At 51.1% G+C, this 25,910-nt stretch overlaps 1 protein-coding gene across 5 annotated transcripts in view; it reads left to right on the plus strand.

Annotated features, from left to right (window-relative positions):
* Nucleotides 1–25,910, plus strand: part of UNK (unk zinc finger) — a 33,115-nt gene that overhangs the window by 5,578 nt on the left and 1,627 nt on the right. For 3 of the 5 annotated variants that reach the window (XM_045985657.1, XM_045985660.1, XM_045985659.1), the window contains 14 exons: nt 12,158–12,367; nt 13,225–13,401; nt 13,532–13,662; nt 14,058–14,193; nt 14,787–14,904; nt 15,852–15,936; nt 17,235–17,377; nt 17,804–18,004; nt 18,577–18,642; nt 19,125–19,299; nt 20,916–21,017; nt 21,150–21,338; nt 24,358–24,539; nt 25,080–25,337. In XM_045985657.1, the coding sequence (XP_045841613.1) occupies nt 12,158–12,367; nt 13,225–13,401; nt 13,532–13,662; nt 14,058–14,193; nt 14,787–14,904; nt 15,852–15,936; nt 17,235–17,377; nt 17,804–18,004; nt 18,577–18,642; nt 19,125–19,299; nt 20,916–21,017; nt 21,150–21,338; nt 24,358–24,539; nt 25,080–25,337 (2,173 nt within the window). The remainder of the gene's footprint in view (nt 1–12,157; nt 12,368–13,224; nt 13,402–13,531; nt 13,663–14,057; nt 14,194–14,786; nt 14,905–15,851; nt 15,937–17,234; nt 17,378–17,803; nt 18,005–18,576; nt 18,643–19,124; nt 19,300–20,915; nt 21,018–21,149; nt 21,339–24,357; nt 24,540–25,079; nt 25,338–25,910) is intronic. The other 2 variants (XM_045985658.1, XM_045985661.1) reach the window with 2 other exon arrangements.

Consider the following 25,910-nt stretch of genomic DNA (forward strand, 5'->3'; position numbering starts at 1 on the left):
GATCCTTTGAGATAAGAAGTGAATACTCAGCAAGTTTGAGACTCCTGGTTGTTGGTAGTTGTACTTCACATTGTCTCCGAATTGACAGCCCTTATAAGGAACAAGCACATTGTCCCCATTGCCTCTGTAAAAATGAATTGAGCTTCCTAGGGTGGGTGGGAGATAGAAAGTTGCTCTTCTTGCTGAAATGTAATGAATTTCTTTCTCAGATAATTTATGGTTGTTTTAATGTTCACATTGACATTTCTTTAAGGACAAGCCACATGTTTTAGGCATTTTAAATTATATCAATGGCTATATTTTAGTTCTAATTATCACAAATTTTTTATTATGTCTTTATACAATCCCTCAACTTTCACCCCTTTTTTCTTTGCCAGTGTGTAGAATTTGACAGCAGTATCAAGAGCTGATGAGGAAGAGAAGATGGAAAGGAGTCTAGCGACTTAAAAATCTCATAGCATTCTCTGTGAGGTGACCTTTTTCCTGCTGGGGCTCAACTTATTTAGGAGATAAAGAAGATACTCAGGCCTGTGATAGTATCAACATGTCATATCTGAGCTTATTGAAATGTTTCATCCCATTCCTTATTCTTTATATCACAGTTTACTTTTTGTGTCCCCAAGTCGACTCATTTGTTTCCTACTAGTGTTTGAAACACCACGTGGCCAGAATGAGTCCTAACAAATTGACTTCTTATGAGGAGGGGAAAGGCCCATGTGCCCACCTTCCTGTGAGATTTTGGCATTGTCACAAAACTACCCCCTTGGAGGAGATGTAGCTATGCTTAGGAAAGAAGAGGTTGAGAAAAACTTTTGGCCTGGTGTTTTATGATGTAAAAGTTTCAAATAGTAGTCTTTATATGTAAGTTTTAATAACGGTAAGAATATTGCTATGTCTTTGGATGTGACTTTTACTGCTTAGAGGTGCCAAGTATTTGGTAGCCCACCACATTAGGATTTGTGTAAATCAGTCTATCCAAATATAAGGTAGAAGCCTATGCTTGTATTTTCTTATTTAAAAAAGATCCAAAATTTAAATTTTATGATTGAACTAAAGAGTACTTTATAATGAATATACAAAATGAATATTACATTTCCAGTAGAGTATGTTAAAGTTAACATTTTTGGCTTTTATTTTTAGTAACTTATTTCGTGGTTATTGTAATTACGGCCTGTTAAAAACTCCCTAACATATTTTGAACAGCTTCTAGAGAATCACTTATGCTTATCTGCTATTACTGTTGTTTTTCTTTGTAGCTCATTTAAGAAAAGCATAGTCAACAGGGCAGTGTTTAAGAGTACGGACTGCAGGGCCAGACTGATTGGGTCTGAAACCTAGCTCTGCCTCTTAATAGCTGTGGGACCTTAGGCAAGTGACTTTTCTCTTTGTAGGTCATTTTCCTGAGGATACTAATGGTACCTACCCCATGGAGTTGTTACAAGGTCCAAGTGAGTTAATATATGTGAAGTGCTTAAAATAGCACATGGCATTAGCACAGTGTGTCATTCTTACCAATATTTGGACAAGGCCCAAGTTACTGCTTTCAGTTCCATTGCTCCCTCCTTCAACAGCTTTAACCAGATGCTGCTTTAGCTACATCTGCCCTGAAGTGGATTCATCAGTTCCTAGGGTACGTGTGGGTCAGTGTTGTCTTCAGAGAACATCTTCCTCCCCTCCATGTCCATTCAAATTTTACCCCAGTTGCCCTTCTTCCAGTAGCCTCTGTCAGCTACCTGTATCTTACATGATGGATTGGTGTTCTAAACTAAACAGATCGGCTCTTACAGGGCCAAAGACTGTTTTACAGAAAACAGTGTAAAAATAACAAATCGGTTCAAATGTATATACTCGCACATCCATCACATTGGGGGTTTTTCAGGCCAGGAAGACTGAATCAAGTCAAGGTATTATTTAGGGAAGAATGAACCAAGGTTTTCAGTACTCCTCACATACATTCTCCAGAATCAGTGATGTGAGTGAACCGTCCATGAGTTTTCTCTCCTCGGTTTTATCAGTTCCAAAATCGTTGGGTCAAGGGCGCAGTCCTAGGAAGAAGGAAGTGGGGACATGTAGGAAGGACTAACTGCCAGCATTGTATCATTCAGGCCATTCATCGTTCAGTTCTCCAGGCCAGGCGGGTCACAGGTGTCAGACCTTTCCCAGTGAAGAGTGGGCCGCCGCAGTCATTTAGCCGTGAGCAGCGCCCCCACGTGAAAGCCTTTGGTCTCGTAAGTGCCTGTAGCACTTAAACGTGAAGTCCTGTTTATGTTTCTGTGTGTTAGGGTAGTTCTGTTGCACCCAGGAGGTTCACGCTGGCTCTGAGGTCCTAGCAAATGAACTCTGGCTAAAAGTCAGTTACAGAATCCCAGCTTACCTGAAATGTTCAGACACACAGATTCATTAGACGCTGACTTTATTTGCCTGAATACTATCTGAGCTTGCTTTTCTGCCAGAGAGAATGTTTTAAACCAGGAGCACCTGAGATTGGGAAACCAAATCTCTATAGCCCTGCAGTGCTTTTTCGGAATTGTCCAAATATTTGCCAATTAAATTTTAGCTTTATTTAGTCTTTTTTTTTTAAATTTTTTAAAGATTTTATTTATTTGACAGAGATCACAAGTAGGCAGAGAGGCAGGCAGAGGGAGAGAGTGGGAAGCAGGCTCCCCACCAAGCAGAGAGTCTGACGCAGGGCTCGATCCCAGGATCGTGGCCTGAGCCTAAGGCAGACGCTTATCCCATTTTATATATATATAAATAAATATTTATATATGTATATATATATATTTATATTTATAAATATATATAAATATATATAAATAAATATATATGTATAAATAAAAAATTATTTATGTATAAATACATAAATATATATAAATATATATCATGATCTGAGCCAAAGGCAGAGGCTTAACGACTGAGCCACCCAGGTGCCCCAATATTGTGGATTTCTTCACGAACAAAAAGGTTTTAATTCTACAAGTTATTAATCATAATTCAATAAAAGTCAAGATGACTTCTAATATCAATAATACTGGATGTATTTTCCCTTCTAGGTCCCCCCTCCCCCAGTTATAGTCTGGTGACATACTTCCGTAATTTTTCTTGATAAATCTTTGGTTTGTACCCAGTTTTTGCCAAATACTCATCATAATACCCCTAGTTTTTGGAGGAAAGAGAAAAAGGAATTTAATATATCTCTAGCGATCTCCATACATTCCCAAGAATTACAGAGCAATCCTGGTTACTTTCCTATTCTGCATATGAGTCTGATCTCAAAATTAGCATTCAGGGTGAGGAACAAGGCTGTGCAGACATTGTGGGGAAGGTAGCTAGAGAAGTTACTGGTTTATAAATTGCCAGGAGAAGCATGTAAATCAGAGATCGGAATTGCTTCTGTTTTGCTGGGTTAGTGCATAGCTGCTGTGGACCAGGCTGGTACCACTTGCGAAGCTCTAACCTATCTTGAATCTCTGCTGTGGGCCAGCTCTTGCAGAGGTGCAGAAATGATAGACATGGTGACATACAAAGCAGCTGAAATCAGCTGTTCTAGGGGCTCTCTGGGCCATGGGCATACCTTGTAGTGGAAACCTGGAAGGAGCGGGACTAACTCCAGTGGGCTGTGTCAGGGAACCCTCATGTGGAGAGGAAGCCAAAAGGGGGATCCAAACCCCAGGAACAATATGATCAGAAGTGTAGGGATGTGAAGGGAAGGTTATGGCCTGTTGGGGAATACCAACTCTTCAGAGCAGAAGTCGGCAGACTACAGCTCATAATGCCAAATGCAGACTGCTGCCTGCCTTTGTATGGCCTGTGAGCTAAGAATCGTTTTTACTTTTTTTTTTTTTTTTGACAGAGAGATCACAAGTAGGCAGAGAGGCAGGCAGAGAGAGAGGGGGAAGCAGGCTCCCCGCCGAGCAGAGAGCCCGATGTGGGACTCGATCCCAGGACCCTGAGATCATGACCCAGGCCGAGGGCAGCGGCCTAACCCACTGAGCCACCCAGGCGCCCCAGGTTTTTACATTTTTAATGGTTGAAAAAGAATCGACACTATTTCATGACACATGAAAATTATATGAAATTGACATTTCGGGATGCATAAATAAAGCTTTAACGGAACCCCCCACCCCCATTGGTTTCCATGTTGTCTAGCTGTTTTTGCACCGGAACTGCAGGATTCCGTAGTTGTGACAGAGACTGCACGAGGCACTCTCCTTGCATGGCACTGCTGTTCGGTGTACTGCAGATGGCAAGGACACCATTACAACGTGCCAGTGTTCGCAGTGCGGTGTGTATTAGCACACCACAGTGGTTTATTTATTCCTTATTACCAGTGCCTGCCAATCAGAACAGGTGAGGAGGAGAAAAATGGACTTTGAAATGTCATGTTTTTAGGGCACAATGGAGTGTGAATTCTTTTGTTACTAAATTAGATGGCAAAGCTGTCTTAGTTAGAGCTGTGCTGTGAGAAGACCAGTCAACATTACCAGACTAAGGAGTTGTCATGATAGCCCCAGCGCATAGGAAGGAAATGGTTAGAAAAATTAGAAATCTTAAAGGGACTGTTTTCATCAGAGCAGAATTTCTTCACAAAAAAGAAAATGAGGCTATGACTGGAGTGAGTTTCTCGAGTGGCTCATTGATTAGCTGAGCTGGGAAAGCCGTCTACTGATACTGATGATACTGAGTGAATTACATTGTGTGTGATTGCAGCAGCTGAAGAAACTTCTCCTGAGCAAACAAACTTGTTTAAAAGCGTTAGCCTTTTGTCAAGAACAACTTCTCAAATGTGGAAGTCCGTGGGAGGAATAGCAGGAGTCAGAATACCAGGCAAATGATTTCATGCGCCTTTCCTTGGGCTCTTGATGAGTCAACAGATGTCATTGTTAACTGTTCAGTTGATTCCTTCATGGAGTCAGTGCCTGATCTGAAGTGCCTGAAGAATTAGCATCAGCGAATAGTTACTTAAGACAATGACAGCTGAATTAAAAAAACAAAACAGCGGGCGCCTGGGTGGCTCAGTGGATTAAGCCGCTGCCTTCGGCTCAGGTCATGATCTCAGGGTCCTCATCAGGCTCTCTGCTCCGCGGGAAGCCTGCTTCCTCCTCTCTCTCTCTGCCTGCCTCTCTGCCTACTTGTGATCTCCTCTCTGTCAAATAAATAAAATCTTAAAAAAAAAAAAAAACCAGCAGCAAAAAAACAATGACAGCTGAGAATATTTTCAAAAAAGTTAAAAACTCAGTACAACCTGAAGTATGATCTGCTAATCTGTTACAGCTGATGGTGGTAAGAATAGAGGTATGGAGCAGAACAAGATCTAACTGGACAAATTTACAAAGCTTTTGAGAACCTAAGCTCTTTAAAGCCTGTAGACTTATTCACTGTATTCATCAGCAGGTATTTTGCAGAAAAATATTTGAATCCACCATGTTATTGAACTGTTAGAGTCAGCAATGAACTTTACTCCCTCTTGTGGACTTCACCATCATAGTCAATTCCATGACTTTTTGTTAGAGAAGCTGAATATTCTGGCATGCCCTACAGCTCAGTGGTCTGATGGCTGAACAGTGGTAAAGTTTTCTTGTAATTTCCTGAGTTCAGGGCTGATGCTGAAACTTTTCTGAATGAGAAGAATGATTCTCAGCCACTGTTCTTGAATGTTGAGAAGCTTTGGAAATTGGCTTTTTCTGCATAATTGATAAGGTTTCTTAATGACTTCAGCCTAAAATTACAAGGCGAACAGCCTCTTTGTAAATCTTAAATTGTAGTAAAGTTTCTTCGACATCTAATGTTTGAATCATGTCATGTCAAGCTACTTTATACACTTCAGTTTAAAGGCAAGATCTCCATTCCTACACAAACTTACTGTGGATGATTTCTGAACACAAACTACAGTTCCAGCAGTGATTTTGCTGCTGGATGTGGATGCAAAAGAAATTTCCTTATTTCAGAATCCATTTACCTGTGCAACTAAAGAGTTTACACCAAACCTTCGATTGGAAGTGATTAAAAGGCAACTATCAAGACTCTAATAGAATTCTATAGCTGTCTTCTAAGAGAAGAATGTGCTCGATTAAAATCATGCTTGTGGAATGGTAACCGCATTTGGCAGTACCTATCTGTGAAAAGAAATTTTCTTTTTTTTTTTTTTTAAAGATTTTTATTTATTTATTTGACAGAGAGAGAGATCACAAGTAGGCAGAGAGGCAGGCAGAGAGAGAGGAAGGGAAGCAGGCTCCCTGCTGAGCAGAGAGGCTGATGCGGGGCTCGATCCCAGGACCCTGAGATCATGACCTGAGCTGAAAGCAGTGGCTTAACCCACTAAGCCACCCAGGCACCCCTCTTTTTTTTTTTCTTTTATATTTTATTCATTTATTTGACAGAAAGGGAACACAAGCAAGGGGAGTGAGAAAGGGAGAAGCAGGCTTCCTGCAGAGCAGGAAGCTCAATGTGGGGTTCAATCCCAGGAACCTGGGATCATGACCTGAGCCGAAGGCAGAACCTTAACTGACTGAGCCACCCAGGCGCCCCTCTTTTCTTTTCTTTGTTAAAGATTTTATTTATGCATTTGACAGAGGGAGACACAGCGAGAGGGGGAACACAAGCACGGGGAGTAGGAGAGGGAGAAACCGGCTTCCCACCGAGCAGGGAGCACAACATGGGGCTCTGATCCCAGGACCCTGGGATCATGACCTGAGCTGAAGGCAGATGCTTAACGACTGAGCCACCCAGGCGTCCCGTGAAAAGACATTTTCAAAGATGAAATTTACAAAATCTGATCACAGAGTCTATGTTAACAGAGGAACATTTGTAGTCAATTTTTTTTTAGATTTTTATTTATTTATTTATTTATTATTTTTTTAAAGATTTTATTTATTTATTTGACAGAGAGAGAGAGGAGGAAGCAGGCTCCCCACCGAGCAGAGAGCCTGATGCGGGGCTTGATCCCAGGACCCTGAGATCATGACCTGAGCCGAAGGCAGAGGTTTAACCCACTGAGCCACCCAGGCGCCCCTTATTTATTTATTTGACAGATCACAAGTAGGCAGAGAGAGAAGGAAGCAGGCTCCCTGCTGCAGGACTCCATCCCAGGTCCCCGGGATCATGACCTGAGCCAAAGACAGAGGCTTTAACCCACTGAGCCACCCAGCCGCCCCAACATTTGTAATGGGTTTGATGAAGGGACCTTAACTTTCCAAATCTTATCCCATCTCCCCAAATCTGATCTTACTAGAGCCTCTACAAAACTCGTAGTCAATTACTATGTTTTGAATTTCATCAAAAAGATGTGGAAGTTTGTTTTCTCTTGTTCTGTAAGTACATATTATTCTCAGTTTGGCTCTTGGCCCTCACGGTCTAAAATATTAACTGGTTCTTTTCCTATAGGAAAAGTTTGCTGACCCTGCTCTAGTCTGGTTTATTGTTGGGGAAGAGAGCAGGTCAGGGGCAGCAAGACAGTAGAGTCCAAGTGAGGCCATGCAACACTATTCTAGAGTCCGTGGGGGAACTAGATACGGATTAGAATACCAGCTCCTTTCTCCCCATTGCCTCTAAACATACGTAGTTTTTCTGTCACCTCTGATACTTTTCTGTTTATTCTGTTTGTTTAAATTCTCTTTGGGTGAAACACCCACACTGATAAATCTATTAAGTTAGACAACTTGGAATAGGATTTAAGGTTTAGCTGGAAATTGAACTGGTAGCAGTTTAACGCTTGATCTAACACCTCCTTCAGGGTGATGTAATTTACTGAGTTTATTGTTAATCCCTTATGTGCTATCACTGTTAGTGGGGCAAGTGATTGAATTTAGATTTCCAATAGCGTGCTTTTTGCTGTTACTTACAGTTTTGGAAAATAAAAATAATCCAATAAATATTGAAAGAACTTTTAATTTTTTTAATGTGGCTTCATATATTTGATTTTAGAAAAGTATTAATAGTTGTATAAAGTGGGTTAACAATATGATAGGTACATTATGATTATATCTGTGTAAAAATACCAAGAGAAAATTTACCAAAAGGCTGATAACATTAGTGATGGGATTAAGAGCAACTTTGCCAATTTTCCAAAATTTTTATAAGTGGGCATGTGACTTTCATAATAATCTTTTGCATTTACAGATAAACCATTGGTGGGATAATTAATGTGATGTCCTGAAAAGGAGTGAAAGGTAGCTTTGATTAAGCTCAGCTGTGGGGCAGACTGGGGCAGATGTGACGGGCACTGCTTAGAAAAGGTAAAGCTCTGAGCAGTCGAGGTCCATCCCTTTTTCTGGTTGAAGGCGTGGCTTTCTCAGACAGCGCTCTTACTTGCCCAGGGCCTGTGTGGTTTCTGGACTCATTCTAGCCATAGTAGCTCACCAAGGCCTTGCAGTTTGGAACTGTTCTGTGTTCCTGGCTTTTACTCTTGAGCGCAGGTATTCCCAGGAGACGGGAGTGTGAAGAGCGTAGTGGGGTGGCCCTTGTGCCTTCCTCCGAGCTGGCGGGGAAAGTGAGTAGTCGCTATGTCTTCTCTCCTCAGACCCCAGGACTTCTTGGGTTTCCCAAGAGTTGGTTGAATTGGAGTGAATTTCAACCTATTTAGTTCCTTAGCTCTTGAACTTTCAAAGCCTTAAGATGTAGAGATGAATTGGAGCTTAACAGTGACAGTTTGTTTCATTTCAATCCGTGAAAATAGGAAAGTGATTTCTAAGTGGTTTTCTCCCTGCATCCTGGGCACTGCATTGCCTGTTACCACAGGGTCAGAGTAGGAGGGGGAGAATGGGAAATTCTGAACAAGTATTTTGATACCTAGGTAGGAGGTGGTACAATTCCATTCAAGATTTTAGCAAAAATGTTAGAAATTTCTCTCCTCTGATTGTAGTTGGCTAAAAGTGGGCTCTGTGTCTGCATGAATTTGGTCACTCAGCCCCTTCTCCGTGAGGGCTTTTCCGCAGGGTACTCTGCCCTGTGTGCGGAGTTGCGGGTTTCCTGCACTGTGGTGCTTTTCACAAAGGAGTGGGGATTAGGCTGTCACCTCTCCATGCTCTGTCTGCTGGCGGTATCCTAAAGCTGTAGGTATTGTTCTGTGGGCTTTGCCTTTTCTGTGACTTCATTTCTTGTGTTCATCCAGCAGACTATTTGGTTCTTACTTGCTGCCAAGGATTTTATAATCTAGTAGTAGAGAAAAATGTACAGATTACTAATATGCATTGCAGGATAAAGGCTATAAAAATGTCTATAGAACATGCTGGCAAAACTTTAGAGATTCTAACTTTTAGCTGAGGACAAGGGCAGAAAGGGGAGGACCAGTGGAAGCCAAGGCACCGTGGAGGTAGTTGGTATCAGATTTATTACCGTGGAATTCAGTCTCGAAAGAGGTCTGCAGGTAAGGAAAGGGACATAAAGGGAAGTTAAAGATCTATTTGCAAGACACCCAGGACTCCAGTTTTAGCAGCTGGGATGGAGAGGAATCAAGGGAAATAAGGCTAGAAAAAAAAAAATATTGGGCCAGATGCTTAGGGCCTGGAATGCCAGGCTGAATAGTCGGTGCTTATCTGGAACTACTGGGGGAAACTAAAGACTTTTAAGAAAGTGAGAATTACATTTGGGCTCTAGGAAGAGCAAAGTAATGCTGTGTAGTAGAAATTGGACAGGGGAGAGGCTGGAAGCAGAGACTGGTTTATTAAAAAGTACAAAGTCCCTGGCCTACCACTCAAAGTGAGATAATCTGTTGCGTCCTGTCTGTCCTCTGTGGCATCCCTGCCAGTCAGTGCCCTTGGGGAGCCCTGGTATTTGCGTGTGGCACTGTGGACAGGGCTGTCCCAAGCAAGCAGGTTGCCGAGGCTCTGCTTCTTCAAGAGGACAGACTATGCCCAGAGTCAGGGGGACCACATCTTAGAGTTCTTCCCCTGGCTGCCGCCCGGTTTTTTACTGAAGCACTGATACCAAGCAGACAGGCACCACTCAGGGTTGGCATGTTTAGCAGATAAAAATACAGGATGCCGGTTAGATTGCAATTTCAAATAATGGATACATTTTTACTATTAGTGTGCCCCATGAAATACTTGGTTTATCTGAAGTTCTGATTTAACTGGGTGTCCCAGGGTCTGACAGTCCTAACCACTCTTCACTATTCTCTGCTCCTGGCCCTGGACTCTGCTTCCTTCTCTTCCATTTTCCACCTCTTAGCTCCTGAGTTCGTCTCCTAGTGAGTCCAGAGTCAAATGAAGTATGTGCTGCCCAGGAGGGAGGAGCCAGGGGTTAGGAAGATGGTTGTCCCGTCTCAGTGCCAGGGTTTGGGACGTGGGTGCCGCACGAGGTACAGCTTTCTTTCTAACCAGACAGGAAGGAAGACCTTGTGTTCAGTGCCACACCTTATCCTCCTTTCCCCATTCCAGTTCCTCTCCACCCCACTCACATCCCACAAAGGTACTTGGAATTGGAACTCTTGGACCCAGACACACTTTCTAATAAGCTCATACTTAGCCTTTTGCCTAAAACATCCTTCCCACATTCTTCACCCACCAGCACCTCTCCATTTCCCCTCCTCTGTCCTAGCCTGCGCCCTTTGTGCTGGGTTCCCAAGGAACCCTCAGCCAACCTCCTTTAGAACCTTTCCCGCACTTGATTGATTCTGCCTGTTACTTGTATGTCTCTCCCAAGAAATTAGGGCTTTCGGGGGCAAGGATCTGCATCTTCATTAGGGTCCTCAGTGCCTGCTGCCATGCTTGCACCTAGTAGCTGCTCAATAAACATGTGCCACATGAACCACAGGCTCTATTTGGAAATTTTACTGCCCCTTAAACCTTTACGTGTGTTCTGCAGGGAGCACCCAGCTCCAGCTTCCCCCAGCTCAGTACGTACACCTGGACACACTCCACACTTCAAGGAGGAGAGGGTTTTTCAGCACTTTTCATTAGCATTAAAGAAAACTTGTCTGGAAAGTCTCACCCTCAACCTACCTGTCCCTATACCCTCTGTATGCCCAGCCTAGTAAGGCCCCAAGTATCCTGGCATGAGCCACATCCTCTCACCTTTGTCCCATGCCTTCTAGCTTCAGGTGCTGCTCCAAACCTGGACAGTTACTTCAGGTTTTTGCTCCCTCTGTGCCCCCTTCTGCACACAATCTTCTGTGCCTTCTAGAATCATCCTCTTTGCTGGCATCAGATGCTCTCTATCAAGCCATTTCTTGCCTGCATTGTTAGGGCTTAAGGGAATGAATAAAGACAACTACACTGCCTGCCTGTCCCCGCTGTGTAGGGGCTCCCAAGTCTAAGACACCCTCCACCTGGATACATAGAGTGAGCCAAAACACAGATGGATGGCATGTTCTGTAAAGGGGGTAAGTGGGTCTGGGGCCCTCCACTGGGTGGTGCATGGGAGAGTGCTGTCTTGGGGTCTCTTGGCTATTACATGCACAGTAGAGGGACAGAGGTTGGGAGGAGGCCAAAAGGACAGTGCCCCCAAATCTCCAGGTTAGTCAGGATGTAAACAACCCCAGCTGCTGTGGGTGCACAGTAGTGAGACCATTGGGGGCAGGCAAGGCTGGGAGGGAGAGTCTCCAGATGCTTCTGTAAAAGGAGTTCCTTCCCATGCACTAACCTGTGTAGTGCTAGGAAGTGTCTCTGGGACCAAGCAGGCAGACAGGACAATTTTTTTCTGACTCAGTAGTTTAGAGGAATGCCTTGCGACTTGGCCTTTCAGTTCCAAAGCAGCAGCCTCCCCAGCCCTCAGCCTGGAGCCTCACCCCTACTCCTGGGACAGATGAGACCCTCAGGGATCCGGGTCCCCTAGGCAGCAGAGGACCTTACGGGAGTTTGGGGAAAGCTCCTCAAGTTCTTGTTTGCAGCCCTTTGCCTGTGATCAGTGGTCTGGCCTGGGAAACCTCAGGCAGGGCTCAGAGAGCTAAGCCGCTGGTTAAGGCCTCCACCGGCTGCCATGGGAGACTGCTGACGGCTGTGGTCTGTGGTTCTCGCTCTTGAGGCTGGCTGGGCAGCGGGGTACTGGGAGGGTTTGGATGCTAAGGTCCACCCTTAGCTCTGGGCTTCTACCGCCGTGCTAATGGAACTAGCACCCCAGAGTAGGGTCCTCGGAGGACTTGGTGGCTAGATTCTTGCTGGGAAGCAAGGGGCTTAAGTCTCTGCTGCTGGCGCACCCTCCGTGGGGGCTCTCCCTGCAGGTACCTGAAGGAGTTCCGCACAGAGCAGTGCCCGCTCTTCGTGCAGCACAAATGCACGCAGCACCGGCCCTACACCTGCTTCCACTGGCACTTCGTGAACCAGCGCCGCCGCCGCTCCATCCGCCGGCGGGACGGCACCTTCAACTACAGCCCCGACGTCTACTGCACCAAGTACGACGAGGCCACGGGCCTCTGCCCGGAGGGCGACGAGTGAGTGCCCCACCCCCGCCCCCCGCAGCGTGCCCTCAGAGGAGCCTCGTGTCTCCTGGGTCAGGTGCGGTCAGAACAGGCCGGGCAGCGCCTGGGAAGCCAGCCAGAGGCTGCTTTGGGGAGTGAGTACTCCTGTGGCCTGGCCTGCCTTCCTGTGGCCTGGACCTGGGGCTCAGACCCCGCCGTCCTCTGGGGCAGTCCTCTTCTTCTTTACCCACTTCTGGGAAACCCGTGTAGCCCTTCTGCTAAGTAGGAGAAAGGGCAAGCCCGGGGACATCACTGAGAGGGAGTGTTTGCTGACCCTCCCGTTTGAGCCTCGCAGAGGTGGCAGTGGGAAGCCCTGCTGGGGTCTGTGGCTACAACTCACTGAGCCGTCCCTGGACTCACACTTTTCCCAGAGGTCCGAGGCTTATTCTCTCCCACCCTCTGAGCCCCATGCCCCCCGCCTGGGGCAGCCCTGGAGCACGAGAGGCTTGCCCGTGCTTGGAGCAGGCCGTTTCTCTGTGCACCCCTGCAGATCCCGGCGGCACTGGCTCTCCCAGGAGTGTGCCCCCCTCTGGAGCTTCTCTTCAAGTCAGCCCGGGGCCCTGGCCAAGTAGCCCGAGAGGACTTGCTGAGCGGGCTGAAGTGGGAGTCCTGGGCCCTTGTGGGCCCCCATCAAGCTACAGCGTCCGACAGGCGGTGGGAGGGGGTTCTGTCCCCGAAGCAGGGCCCGTCACCGCTGGCCTCCTCAACCAGCGCGCCGTCCGGGTGGTGGGGAGAGCCTTCGGGGGAGGGGGCGGCGCACGTGGGCTAATGGCCCAGGTTCCATGGGGCAAAGGTGAGTGACCCCCCCCCCCCCATACACAACGTTTCAGGTGCCCATTCCTGCACAGGACCACAGGGGACACTGAGCGCAGGTACCACCTCCGCTACTACAAAACTGGAATCTGTATCCACGAGACAGACTCAAAAGGCAACTGCACCAAAAACGGCCTGCACTGCGCTTTTGCCCATGGGCCGCATGACCTCCGTTCCCCTGTCTACGACATCAGGTGGGCTGGATGCCATGCTGGGCTGATGGCTGTGGGCCAGGGTGGGGGCCCGGCTGCTGACCCAGGGGCTGGCGCTCTGGGTCTCCCCTCATGCCCCGTCCCCACTCTCTGTCCTCTCCTTTCCTCCCAGAGAGCTCCAGGCCATGGAGGCCTTGCAAAACGGCCAGACCGCAGTAGAGGGCAGCACAGAGGGCCAGACGGCTGGGGCTGCGAGCCATGCTATGATAGAAAAAATCCTCAGCGAGGAGCCACGGTGGCAAGGTAAAGGGGGCCCCACAAATGGCTGTGCCTCCTGTCCAGTGTCTGTCCCCTCTCCTCTTCTGCCTGGAGCTGCCCTGAGGGTTTGGCTCACCACCACGTCTTCATCCCGCCTTACATCCAGCCACAGCCCTTCCATTCGGGGCCATTTCTGGGGAGTTTCTCCAGACATGCCTTGCCCTTAGGTGTGTTTATGTGCATGTGTTGTTGGCCCTCGTCACGTTGCCCGTTTTGATCCTGTGAGCCTTGAGTGTCTCCAGTGAGGGGGCTGTTTTTACCTTCCTCCTGGGTCTCAGTCTTGGCATTGGCACATGAGGCGATCTGAGCTCCTGGACCCCTTCCCAAGTGGCTTCTCCTGCCTCACCTACCTGACCCCTGCCTCTGGCCCCCTTGTGTAGAGACTGCTTATGTGCTGGGGAACTATAAGACGGAGCCGTGCAAGAAGCCCCCGAGGCTGTGTCGCCAGGGCTATGCCTGTCCCTACTACCACAACAGCAAGGACCGGCGGCGGAGCCCCCGGAAACACAAATACAGGTCCTTTGGCCGAGGCAGGCCAGTCATGGGAGGGAGGGGTGGCAGGGAAGGGATTGCAGTGGGGGGCTGCTTCCAGGGTGCTCGCAGGGAGGCCGGGAGGCCAGCCCTGGGGATTACAGGGTTGCAGGTCCCAGGTATAAGGGGAGGAAATAGTCAGGATAGCTGAATGATGGGGAGTCCTTTGGGATCCTCCCCTGGCATGAAATGAGGATCTTGGGTCAGACGATCTCCAAGGCCCCTCCTGTTCCGATTCTGAGGGGTAACTGCAGGGGCCAAGCCATCGTGTGGGAAATACGGTTCTGGCTATAGCCTGGCTCTCCTGGAGCTGCAGAGTGCTTGGCATTAGGACCTGGCGGAAGGGGAAAGAAAGTGTCCTTCTTGCTGATAACAGCCATGCTGCGCCACAGAAGCAGAGCCAGCTTCTGGGCCCAGTAAGGCTCTTACTCTGCAGCTCATCTTTTCTCTTGATGAGCCTGGCCCTGTGAAGCAGGGAGACCAGAGAGGGACCCTGAATAGGCGTGTAGTTGGCATTCCCCAGCTCCTAACCTCTCCCTCTCCTGCATCCCTCTGATCCCACTGTCAAATTGTACCAGGTCATCTCCGTGTCCGAACGTAAAACATGGGGATGAGTGGGGAGACCCTGGCAAGTGTGAGAACGGAGACGCCTGCCAGTACTGCCACACCCGCACGGAGCAGCAGTTCCACCCGGAGGTGGGCGTCGGACTGGGGCTGGGGCCCTGTGAGGTCTGTGGGTGGCTTTACGTGCCCTTTTGGGGAAGCAAGGAGACAGGAAAGGAGGGTCTGGGCAGGTGTGGGCAGAACTCACACTGACACCATCCTGGAAGAGGCCCCCACCTGTGCAGTGCCTAAAGGAGCCCCGCACTCGACTTTGGCAACTTGCCTTATTCTGAGCCCGTAGTCCCCGAGCAGCCTCCGCTCCCGATTTTGTTTTCCCTCCGCCTCCTGACAGGGAAGGCATGGACTGGGCAAAGTGACCTGGCCATTCTGGGCTTTGTACCACTCATGATGCTTACAGTCCAGTGATATGAGAAGTTAAAAGACAAGAAACCTCCTCTAGGTGTTGCGTTGCAGATCAGAGCTTACGGTCTCAGCTACCTCCCTGTTGTACTTCCCCACCCACTGGCCCCGTGGTGTAGCCTTGGGCCATGTCCATGTCCCAAAATCTGGGATAGGGTATGCAGAGGCACATGCTGTGCGTGGTCCATGGAGGCTAGGGCATCCTGAGATAGACATATGGACAGAGGCCTCCTTATGGGGGTCGTAGGCAGCAGGGTGGAAAGTTAGATGTAGATCCCAACTCAGGGTGCCCTGGTGGGTGGGTGCTGCCTGTGATCTTGGCTTCCTTGACACCAAGAGGGACATTTGGAAGTCACAAACCTGAGTGGAGAAGCACCATGGAGAAGATCCTTTGCGAGGGCCGAAGCAAGGCTGGTTGAACCTATGACCCCAGAATGGAGGGGGTCTTTGGCATGGGGATGGCCATATCCACTTCAGGAGTTTGAATATCAAGAGTCAGTAGGGAGAAACTTAGGCAAGTGGCATGGGAGGAGAAAGGAGATGACTAAGCTAAGCCTCCTTTGTTGAACCTGCCTGTCCCTCTTTGCCTAAACCTGACCTGCCTCTGCTCTACCCTCCAGATCTATAAATCCACCAAGTGCAATGACATGCAGCAGTCGGGCAGCTGTCCCCGAGGACCTTTCTGCGCCTTCGCCCACGTAGAACGTATGCTGCTCCCATTGCCCTCTCCGCCCTCTCCTCCCCTCACCCTCTGCTCGGGCTGTCAGAGGAGTGGCCTCTCATCTGCCGGCCAGCAGCGGGCTCTGTCCTCACTGGAAGTTCTGGTCCCCCCAGCACACACCCCCCGGAACTGGCCTCAAACCCTGGAGCTTCCAAGGTCGTGAGACAGAGAGCAGGACGGGGCCCCTGGTCAGGCATTCACAGTCCCAGGCAGGGTGAGGCGCACTCCCAGAGCCAGCTGTGTGTTGCCTGTGCCACAACCATGGCAGCGTCACTGACTGAACATGGTGCCCGTCCTCCTGAGAGCAGAACTGTCCGATGAAAATTTACTGAAACTTCCTCACGTTATTTTAGATTTTCTAGTAACTTTTTAAAAAAAAGTTAAATTTTAACCATACATTTTTAGTTAATGTGATACAGAATGATAATCATTTCAAAAATAGTGTAGAAAAATATTTTGACTTTTTTCCCTCCAAACGAAGACAGCCACATGGGGCTCATAGCTGCTGCGTCTGACTGCGCGGCTCTTGGTTCTTTCTTTTTTAAGATTTTATTTATTTATTTGACAGAGATAGCGAGAGAGGGAACACAAGCAGGGGTAGGGGGAGAGGGAGAAGCAGGCTTCCCGCTGAGCAGGGAGCCCGATGTGGGACTCGATCCCAGAACCCTGGGATCATGGCCTGAGCCTAAGGCAGACGCTCAACCCACTGGGCCATCCAGGCGCCCCTACGGCTCTCAGTTCTTACATTGTGCTCCAGACCACTGCCTGTCTCAGAGATGGAGCGCAAGTTGGAACTCATGTCCGCCACGAACCACTGCTCCGGTTGTCCTTCACCTCTTTTCAGGCTCAGGCCTTATTTCTGGGATTAGAGGCCCGTGGGAGCGGGGAGTATCTTCTTGGCACGGAGGTCATCCCCAGCCGTGGGCAGCTGGGCCCACTGATTGAGACAACACAGAGAAGTGATTAATGGCTCAGGCTCTGGAGTAGTGCAGACCAGAGTCCGCCACCCAGGGAGATTCACTCACCTCTCCGAGCCCCAGTATTCTTACCTGTAAAATGAAAACCAGAATATTATTTGCATCTTCCGGTTATTGTGAAGTTCGCAGTTAATACAAATTGCTTGGTACAAAGTAAGGGCACAGCATGCAGTATTAATAGAAAGGAGGTCGGACCCTTCCCTTTGTGTACAGGGGCATGGTCTCCTTTGAAAAACACCCAGATGTGTTTTTGGAGGGACAGAGCTGGCCCCGGAGCCTGCTGACACCCTGATCCTGTCTTGCAGAGCCACCTCTCAGTGACGATCTACAACCTTCTTCGGCTGTGTCAAGCCCCACTCAGCCGGGTCCCGTCTTGTACATGCCATCTGCTGCCGGAGACTCGGTGCCCGTGAGCCCCTCCAGCCCGCATGCCCCTGACCTCAGCGCTGTACGTGCCTGTCCAGGGAGTGGGTGGGCACTGTGCCTAGCCAGGAGCCAACACCTGCCTCTGATGCCCCCACTTCCTCACAGCCTGTGCTTGGGGCGGGCACCCTGGTATTTTGCCTCAGGCCAAGGGGTTCTACTTTTTCTGCCCCAGGGTTTTTCTGTCAAAATCTGGTGGAGGGTGGTGTACCCAGAGCCTGTGTGGGTCAGCCTGGAGAGAGCTGGTAGAAGGGATACAGGCCTTCTGTCACACTCCCCCATAATTTCCTCACGAGGTTCGGGGGTCCCCGCATGGTAGCTGATGCCCATTGGCAGATGAAAAGAGAATTGAGCTCCCTGCTGAAGAACCTCCTTCTGAGAAGGGGATAGAGGATGGGCCGTGCCCCAGCCCACGTTTTGCCCACCAAGCCACTCCCTTTCTTTTCTGCAGCTCCTCTGTAGAAACAGCAATCTAGGAAGCCCATCTAATCTCTGTGGCTCCCCCCCGGGCTCCATCAGGAAGCCCCCGAACCTGGAAGGCATTGTCTTCCCTGGGGAGTCTGGCCTCGCCCCTGGCAGCTATAAGAAGGCTCCTGGCTTTGAGAGGGAAGACCAGGTGGGAGCCGAGTACCTGAAAAATTTTAAATGCCAGGTAAGGGATGTAAAGGGGAAGCCCAGTGAGGTTAGCCTTGTCCCTGCATGGGGCAGGAGAAGCCCTGGAGGGCTGTCTTGGCCCACCTGTGGGGTACAGGACTATGAGCTAGGAGGTCCCTGTCTTTAGCCTCTGTAACACTAAGCAGAGGGAGTGAGGCTGTCCCATTTTTACAAATGAAGGCAGGAAGGTTAGCACAGCCAGGTACCTCACCCTGTGACAGAGCCGTTAACAGAGGAGCAGGGACTCCTGTCTGTCTGCTGACCCCAGAGCTCATCTTCCCCTGCCCTGCGCTGCCTTGTTGGAGTGGCAGGGTCTTGAGGAATAGGACAGAGGGTCCTGATTGGACTTAGCTGAGGCTTGGAGTTACCAGGGAGAAGAACAGTTCCCCTGATTCCTAGGGTAGGGAAAGGAGTAGGGGTGGGGAGGGAGGTGTGTGCATAGAGGGGATCTGCATGACAAGGACCTTCAGCCATAATGGGCCATGGCAGGTTGATGCTTGGGAGGACTCCTGGACTCGGGGGCCCTCCCTAGCACCGCATTCATCTCCTGTTCTGATTTCTCTCTCTCAGGCCAAGTTAAAACCCCATTCACTAGAGCCCAGGAGCCAAGAGCAGCCTCTGCTTCAGCCCAAACAGGTATACAGCCCTCAGCCGCCTTTCTCCCCTTCTGGCGCTGCTGTTGAGAGGACAGGCTCAGAGTCCCGGGCCTCAGCGAGTAGGGCCACTGCTTACCCACAAGCCACGGGCAGGACTAAAGTGGGGCCCCAGCCCCAGCTCCAGAGAGGGTAGGGTCAAGCCCTGGAAGCCCTTACCTCGTGGACTCACTCATCAGCCCAAAACAGTATTTCTTGAGCATCTGTACTATGCTAGGCACTGAACTGACTTCTCCCTTCCCTTGCTACAGGACCTAGGGGGAGTGGGCCCTGCAGCCTCTAAGCCACAGGTCTCCCAACTCCAGCCTGTCACCAAGCCGTCGAGTGGGTGGGGTCCTGTCTGGGCATGGGTGCATCAGGAGGAGACCTGGGATGTGCCATTCCCTTCGTGCCTCCCAGCCCCCATCTCTAGCCCCGGCCGCCATGAGCGGGCATCCCATCGCCGCCGCCTCCCTCTCGTTGCAGGACATGCTGGGCGTCCTTCCCGCCGGCAGCCCCCTGACCTCAAGCATCTCTTCCAGCATCACCTCCAGCCTGGCAGCTACTCCCCCTAGCCCTGCCGGCACCAGCAGCGTCCCTGGCATGAATGCAAACGCTCTGCCCTTCTATCCCACCAGCGACACGGTAGAGTCAGTCATAGGTAATTAGGCCATTTCTGTTGCCAAGTCCAGGACTGGATCTGGAGTTAGAGAAACTAGGTCTCTGGAGTGATATTCAAACCAGCGTACTTGTTAATTTAGACATTTATCTTGGGAGAGTCAGAGGGCGGGCACGTTGAGCCCTTTGGAGCCCAAGGTGTGCGCCAAGACTAGTCCTTATAGGAAAGTAGCCTCTGGTTTGCTCGTTGTGCAAATTAGAAAGAGATACCTCTTCCTCTGGACAAGTACGGTCCCATTCCATGAATAGGTCATTCAGCCCTCACTCATTTTCTCAGTAGGTATCCTTGTATAGCAAACAACCTGTGCAACTGTCCTCAGAGCTTCTGGTCAGTAGAAGCCACTGCCCTTCTGTCTCAGCAGTCATTTATGGGTTCTGCTTTTTTTTTTTTTTTTTTTAAGATTTTATTTATTTATTTGACAGAGATCACAAGCAGGCAGAGGGGCAGGCAGAGAGAGAGAGGAGGAAGCAGGCTCCCTGCTGAGCAGAGAGCCGGACACGGGGCTTGATCCTAGGACCCTGGGATCATGACCAGAGCTGAAAGCAGAGGCTTTAACACACTGAGCCACCCAGGCACCCCTATGGGTTCTACTTTGTGCCAGATCCTGTTTTTTGTTTGTTTGTTTGTTTGTTTGTTTACAGCATAACAGTGTTCATTGTTTTGGCATCACACCCAGTGCTCCATGCAGTACGTGCCCTCCCTATTACCCACCACCTGGTTCCTCAACCTCCCAGCCCCCTGCCCCTTCAAAACCCTCTGATTGTTTTTCAGAGTCCATAGTCTCTCATGGTTCATCTCCCCTTCCGGTTTCCCTCAACTCCCGTCTCCTCTCCATCTCCCCATGTCCTCCATGTTCTTTGTTATGCTCCACAAATAAGTGAGACCATATGATACTTGACTCTCTCTGCTTGACTTATTTCGCTCAGCATAATCTCTTCCAGTCCCGTCCATGTTGCTACAAAAGTTGGGTATTCGTCCTTTCTGATGGAGGCATAATACTCCATAGTGTATATGGACCACATCTTCCTTATCCATTCATCCGTTGAAGGGCATCTTGGTTCTTTCCACAGTTTGGCGACCGTAGCCATTGCTGCAATAAACATTGGGGTTTTAAGCACTGGGACGTTAAGAGACGCAGACAGGGTGTTCCTGCCCTCAAGGAGGGGCGTGGTTCCCAGCCTCCCCATCTAGTCCAGCGGAGGGCAGTGGGTAGTAATCAAGCACCAGCTGTGCACTAGCCACTGAGGGCCAAAGGCTTGCTTGCCCCCGGAGAACTCAGGGATGAGACAAATGAACGGTAACATCAGGAGACAAGACCTCTGTCCGAGTCAGGAAGCCTGCATTGGGTCCCCTGAAGGTGTCAGTGAAGGCTTCAGAAAAGAGAGCCATTGGAGCTGGACTTGGCAGGGCAGACAGCACAGGGCATCTGTGTTGGCGGAGGGAAAGCCCGACAGGCAGCGGCTTGAGAGCGTGGGTCTAGTGGGACTGAGCATGAAGAGGAGGCAGTAGAGGGCAGGTGGGGCCCGGAGGCCTGGACCCTCAGGGTGGTGTGGCCTCTCGGGAGGCAAGGAGGCTCACACCCCTCTCTCTGTCTCCAGAGTCTGCCTTGGATGACCTGGACCTGAACGAGTTTGGCGTGGCTGCCCTAGAGAAGACTTTCGATAACAGCACAGTGCCCCACCCAGGCAGCATCACAATTGGTACTGGGCAGCGGGTGGGCGGCATGCGAGGGAGGCCTCCTAGGCCCAAGGTGGGCACGAGCTGCCCTGCTGCTGTGGCTCTGCTGCGTAGCTTGGCGTGCCCTCATTGGGCCTCTGGGGCCTCTCTTCCAGGTGGCAGTTTGCTGCAGAGCTCTGCACCCGTGAACATCCCTGGCTCCTTGGGCAGTTCTGCTTCCTTCCACTCGGCATCCCCGTCCCCTCCTGTCAGCCTCTCCTCACATTTCCTGCAGCAGCCCCAGGGCCACCTGAGCCAGTCAGAAAACACATTTTTGGGGACCTCAGCATCACATGGATCTTTGGGTAAGAGGGGGTGCGTGTCTCTGAGACCTGGGGCAGGTTTGGAAAGTGCTTTGGAAGGTGCTTTGGCCACTCTGTCCACAGCCAGAGGCAGTGCAGAATGGAGGTTGAAGCAAGTGTCTTATGGTTTGGAGGTGGGTCAGCTCCCTGTCCTGCATCTCCCTGAGCTGGGTGAACCTAGACAAGCAACTTAGCCTCTCAGTTTCCTCTGCTTTGAAATTTGTATCGTTGGCAGCATCCTCCTTGTAAGACAGTGGTGAGGCTTAATGGAAGAACGCGAGGAAGTGCTGGGTCTGGGTGCAGTGAGCAGCAACGTGCAGTGAGCAGCAGCGGCCTCCAGCGCCAGGGCCTAGGTGCTATTCACGCCCGCGTGCTGGTTCTGCCCGGTCACCCAGAACTCGCGGAGGCGGGCTCACAACAGCCAGCTTCACAGGAGGCAAAGGGAAAAGTCTGAGTAGGCTCAGAGTGGCCTTCCTAGTAAACAGGGACACCAAGCAGACCTCGCTGGAACCGCAAAGGCTGTTTGCTGCACAGTGGGTCAGAATGGTGCGGACTGTGGCTTCTGGAGGGCACGTCAGTCACAGCCACTAGAAGCGGGGTGGTGAGCCGCAGGCTCCCCAACCAGCAGGCGGGCGGGCAGGTGTGAGTATTCAACAGCTTGGTCCCCAACGTGCCGCCTCTGCTCTTCGTTCCCCAGCCGCAGCGGCTGCTGGAGCAGAACAAGACCAACCCCCACTGAGGGTGCTGGGCTTCCTGGTCACACGGAGCCTCAGCCTCTGAGCCACATTTGACATCCTGACCAGGTTAGGAGCTCGCTAATCTCTCTCCAGAGATCAGGGCAGCACGTTGCTGTCTTAGCATCTTTCCGGTTTGGAAGGGGCTGTTCATTTTATGCTGAGTCTGTCAGGGTTTGGTGCTTTCGGTTACATTTGTCTGACCTGCTCGGATTCTGGAAGCATCTTGACTGTAGCCCTTTTCGGTGGCCGCACATTCGTTCATTCCTTCTCCGTGTAGTTGTCGAGCAGAGCTTCTAGGTGCACTGTGAGCTCAGCGGTCCCTGCTGGTGTGGAGCCATGGTCTGGTCAGGGAGGCAGAGGAGCACAGACGTTAGAGCGCACTTAGGGACTGTCACTGTTGGGTGGAGCCAAAGTCCTCGTTTGTGATTCAGAGTAACAGGGACCTGACCTGGATGGTCAAGAGAGGAAGTGGCTCCTCTCCAAGAGAGGAAATGCTGCCTGAGTGTGGAGCGGAGGCCTGGGAAGAGCTCGCTGCTGGGGCGGGCTGGTTGGTTCTGAGTTCTCGCCCCTGAGCACATAGTCTCATAGATTGTGCATATCTCAGGCTCTCCACGCAGGGTGGCAGCGCTCATATTTTGGATACACTTGTATTGCTTGGAGGGTTCTGGAACATCCTGGCTAGATTAGTGGGGAAGGGAGTGAGAAGGAAATTATCAGAATGATGAGTGTGGGCAGAAGGAGGCCAGACGTGGGTATAGATCCCTCTCTGGAAGATAGAGGCTGCCCCGGGGGCCGCAGAGCAGGACACGTGGTGTTTTGACAGAGGTAAACCTCTGTCAAAAGACTGAGCGAGTGTGTGGTTGGAGGAGCACGCCGTTTAGCGTACTGGAAAGAGTAAGCCAGCCTTTGGCGTCAGATGCCCTGAATGTGTATTGGGTTCATTACTTCCTGTGTGTGCGTGCGTGTGTGTGTGTGTGTGTGTGTGTGTGTTAAGATTTACTTATTTATGGGGCTCCTGGGTGGCTCAGTCGGTTAAGCATCTGCCTTAGATTCAGGTCATGATCTCAGCGTCCTGGGATGAAGTCTGGTGTCAGGCTCCCCCCTCTGTGGGGAGTCTACTTCTGTCCTTAGGCCCCACTTATATTCTCTCAAATAAAATTTGAAAAAAAAAAAAAAATATTTGAGAGAAAGCATAGGCGCGCCTGGGTGGCTCAGTGGGTTAAGCCTCTGCCTTCTGCTCAGGTCATGATCTCAGAGTCCTAGGATCAAGCCCCGCATTGGGCTCTCTACTCAGCAGGGAGCCTGCTTCCCCCTCTCTCTGCCTGCTGCTCTGCCTACTTGTGATCTTTTTCTCTGTGTCACATAAATAAATAAGATCTTAAAAAAAAGAAAAAGAGCATAGAGGAAAGGACAGAGGGAGAGAGAATCTCAAGCAGACCCTCTGCTGAGTGCGGGACCTGACATGGGGCTTGATCCCAGGACCCATGAGATCATGACCAGAGCTGATATCAAGAGTGAGACACCCCACCGACTGAGCCACCCAGACACCCCTACTATTTGCATGATTCTTAGCAACACAGTGTATTTGTTTCTTTTCTTTTCTTTTTTTTTTTAAGATTTTTTTATTTAGTCATTTAACAGACAGAGATCACAAGTAGGCAGAGAAGCAGGCAGAGAGAGAGAGGAGGAAGCAGGCTCCCCGCGGAGCAGAGCCCGATGCAGGGCTTGATCCCAGGACCCTGAGATGGTGACCTGAGGCGAAGGCAGAGGCTTTAACCCACTGAGCCACCCTGGCGCCCCATTTGTTTCTTTATCGTAAAACAAGGAAAGAACCCAGACTCCCCGAGCTCCTCCTGCTGCGGCTGTGCCGTCCTCCGAGGCTCTGGGCTGCGTTCTTGCCCCTGAACTCCTCCCAAGCCTTACAGAAGGTGCAAGAAGGCTCCCCCTCCCTCTAGCCCAGAAGTCCGCTCCCAGTCACAGATTGCCGTCTTTACAGCTGCTCTCCTGCAGCACTTCCCAAGCCCCCTGAGTCACCCTGCGAGGCAAATGCTGAGGGCGCCAGGCCTCCGAAGTTAAGTGCCAAACTTGGAGTACCAGGTGGTGCTCAAGTAGGTCTGACGCGACCGTGGGCCCTGCACATCCCTGTGAGGCTCCCCGGCCTGACACTGCGGAGGCCTTGCACAGCTCGCCCCTTGAGGCTTCCCAGGCCAGGTTGGACAGGACCAGGGCCTGGACTCAGGCCTGAAACCCTCCAGGCTCTAATGTTCCTCCCCTTCCTGAGGCAGGTCTGAACGGGATGAATAGCAGCATCTGGGAGCATTTTGCCTCTGGTAGCTTCTCCCCAGGCACTTCCCCTGCCTTCCTGTCAGGGCCAGGGGCTGCTGAGCTGGCCCGGCTGCGGCAAGAGCTCGAAGAAGCCAACGGCACCATCAAGCAGTGGGAGGAGTCCTGGAAGCAGGCTAAGCAGGTACTGGGCTCCCACACCCACTCGCCTTCCCAGGGCCAGTTGGCGTCCAGCCTGAGCCCTCTTAGAGCAGGCGCAGGGGTGGGCGGGCAGCAGAAACTCGGTTGTAGTCACTCTTTTCTGCCGTGGAAACACTTACCTTGCCAATCAGGACCCTGGGGTGGCTGGTGTCCCAGGCCCGGAATTCCCACTGTGAGTTACTGGGTTTGGTCCCTCAGCACTGCTGGCCTCTCCCCAGAAGCCCTACCTTTCCAGGGCTCCAGGTCCAAGGTTCTAGATTCTAAGATGGTTCCTCTGTCCATCTGCAGCATCCCCAGATCTGCCTAGTGCTCCCCTGCTGTGTTGGGCTCAGCCCCCTTCCCTGCCTACAGAGGGTCTCTTGCAGGCCCTGACATCTCTCTTCTCTGCAGGCAGTGCCCGCCTCCTCCCTCCCCAGCAGGCCCTGCAGCCACAAGTGGCCCATGCAGGCTCCCAGAGAGGTGCTTGCAGGGGACACGGGGGCAGGGGGCCATCATGATGAGGCGCTGTGTGTTGGGCCCACAGGCTTGTGATGCCTGGAAGAAGGAGGCAGAGGAGGCCGGTGAGCGGGCCAGTGCGGCAGGGGCCGAGTGCGAGCTGGCCCGGGAGCAGCGGGACGCACTGGAGGGGCAGGTTAAGAAGCTGCAGGAGGAGCTGGAGCGGCTGCACTCGGGCCCCGACGCGCAGGCCTTGCCCACCTTCTCTGACCTGGAGGCCCTCTCGCTCTCCACCCTCTACTCCCTCCAGAAGCAGCTGCGGGCCCACCTGGAACAAGTGGACAAGGTCAGCCCAGGAGGTTCGGGGAGCGCTGGGTGGGGCATACAGTAGCCTCGGGACTTGGACTCTGATGGGTCCCTGGTTCCTCTTTCTGAGAACCTCTGCCCACCTGCTGGGCCGACCCAGGATGCTGTCCTGGAGGGGAGGAAGTGTCCCTTCTGGGGGAGATGAGGAAGACGGAGGTGGCGACGTAGCAGGCTACCCCCCCAACCCCCCCCTGTTCTGGGCGGGGCTGACCCAGCGCACATCACTAGGCCTGGGCCTTCAGGGGCATCAAGATGCTTCTCTCCCGTGAGCCCTGCACATACCAGCACATGTTCCAGAACGGTTAGGTCCCCAGGGCTACTTTGCATTCCTAGGTGCCCGGCTGGATGCCCAGGGAGCATGGCACAGCAGAAAAGCGCATTGTTTCCTCCCCCGGGCATTTGTAGCCAGGCCTCACTGTTCTCACGTGGGGACTGAGGGTCGCTGCAGGAGCAAACGAGGCAGAGGCTCTGTGGGAGGAAGAGCCTGTCTGGGTGGGAGCTGTGGAGCAGCCCTGGGCCTCCCCCCTCCCCAGGGGGGCTGGGAGCAGACTTT

This window comes from Meles meles, chromosome 18 (assembly GCF_922984935.1).
Source record: "Meles meles chromosome 18, mMelMel3.1 paternal haplotype, whole genome shotgun sequence".
Taxonomy (NCBI): domain Eukaryota; kingdom Metazoa; phylum Chordata; class Mammalia; order Carnivora; family Mustelidae; genus Meles; species Meles meles.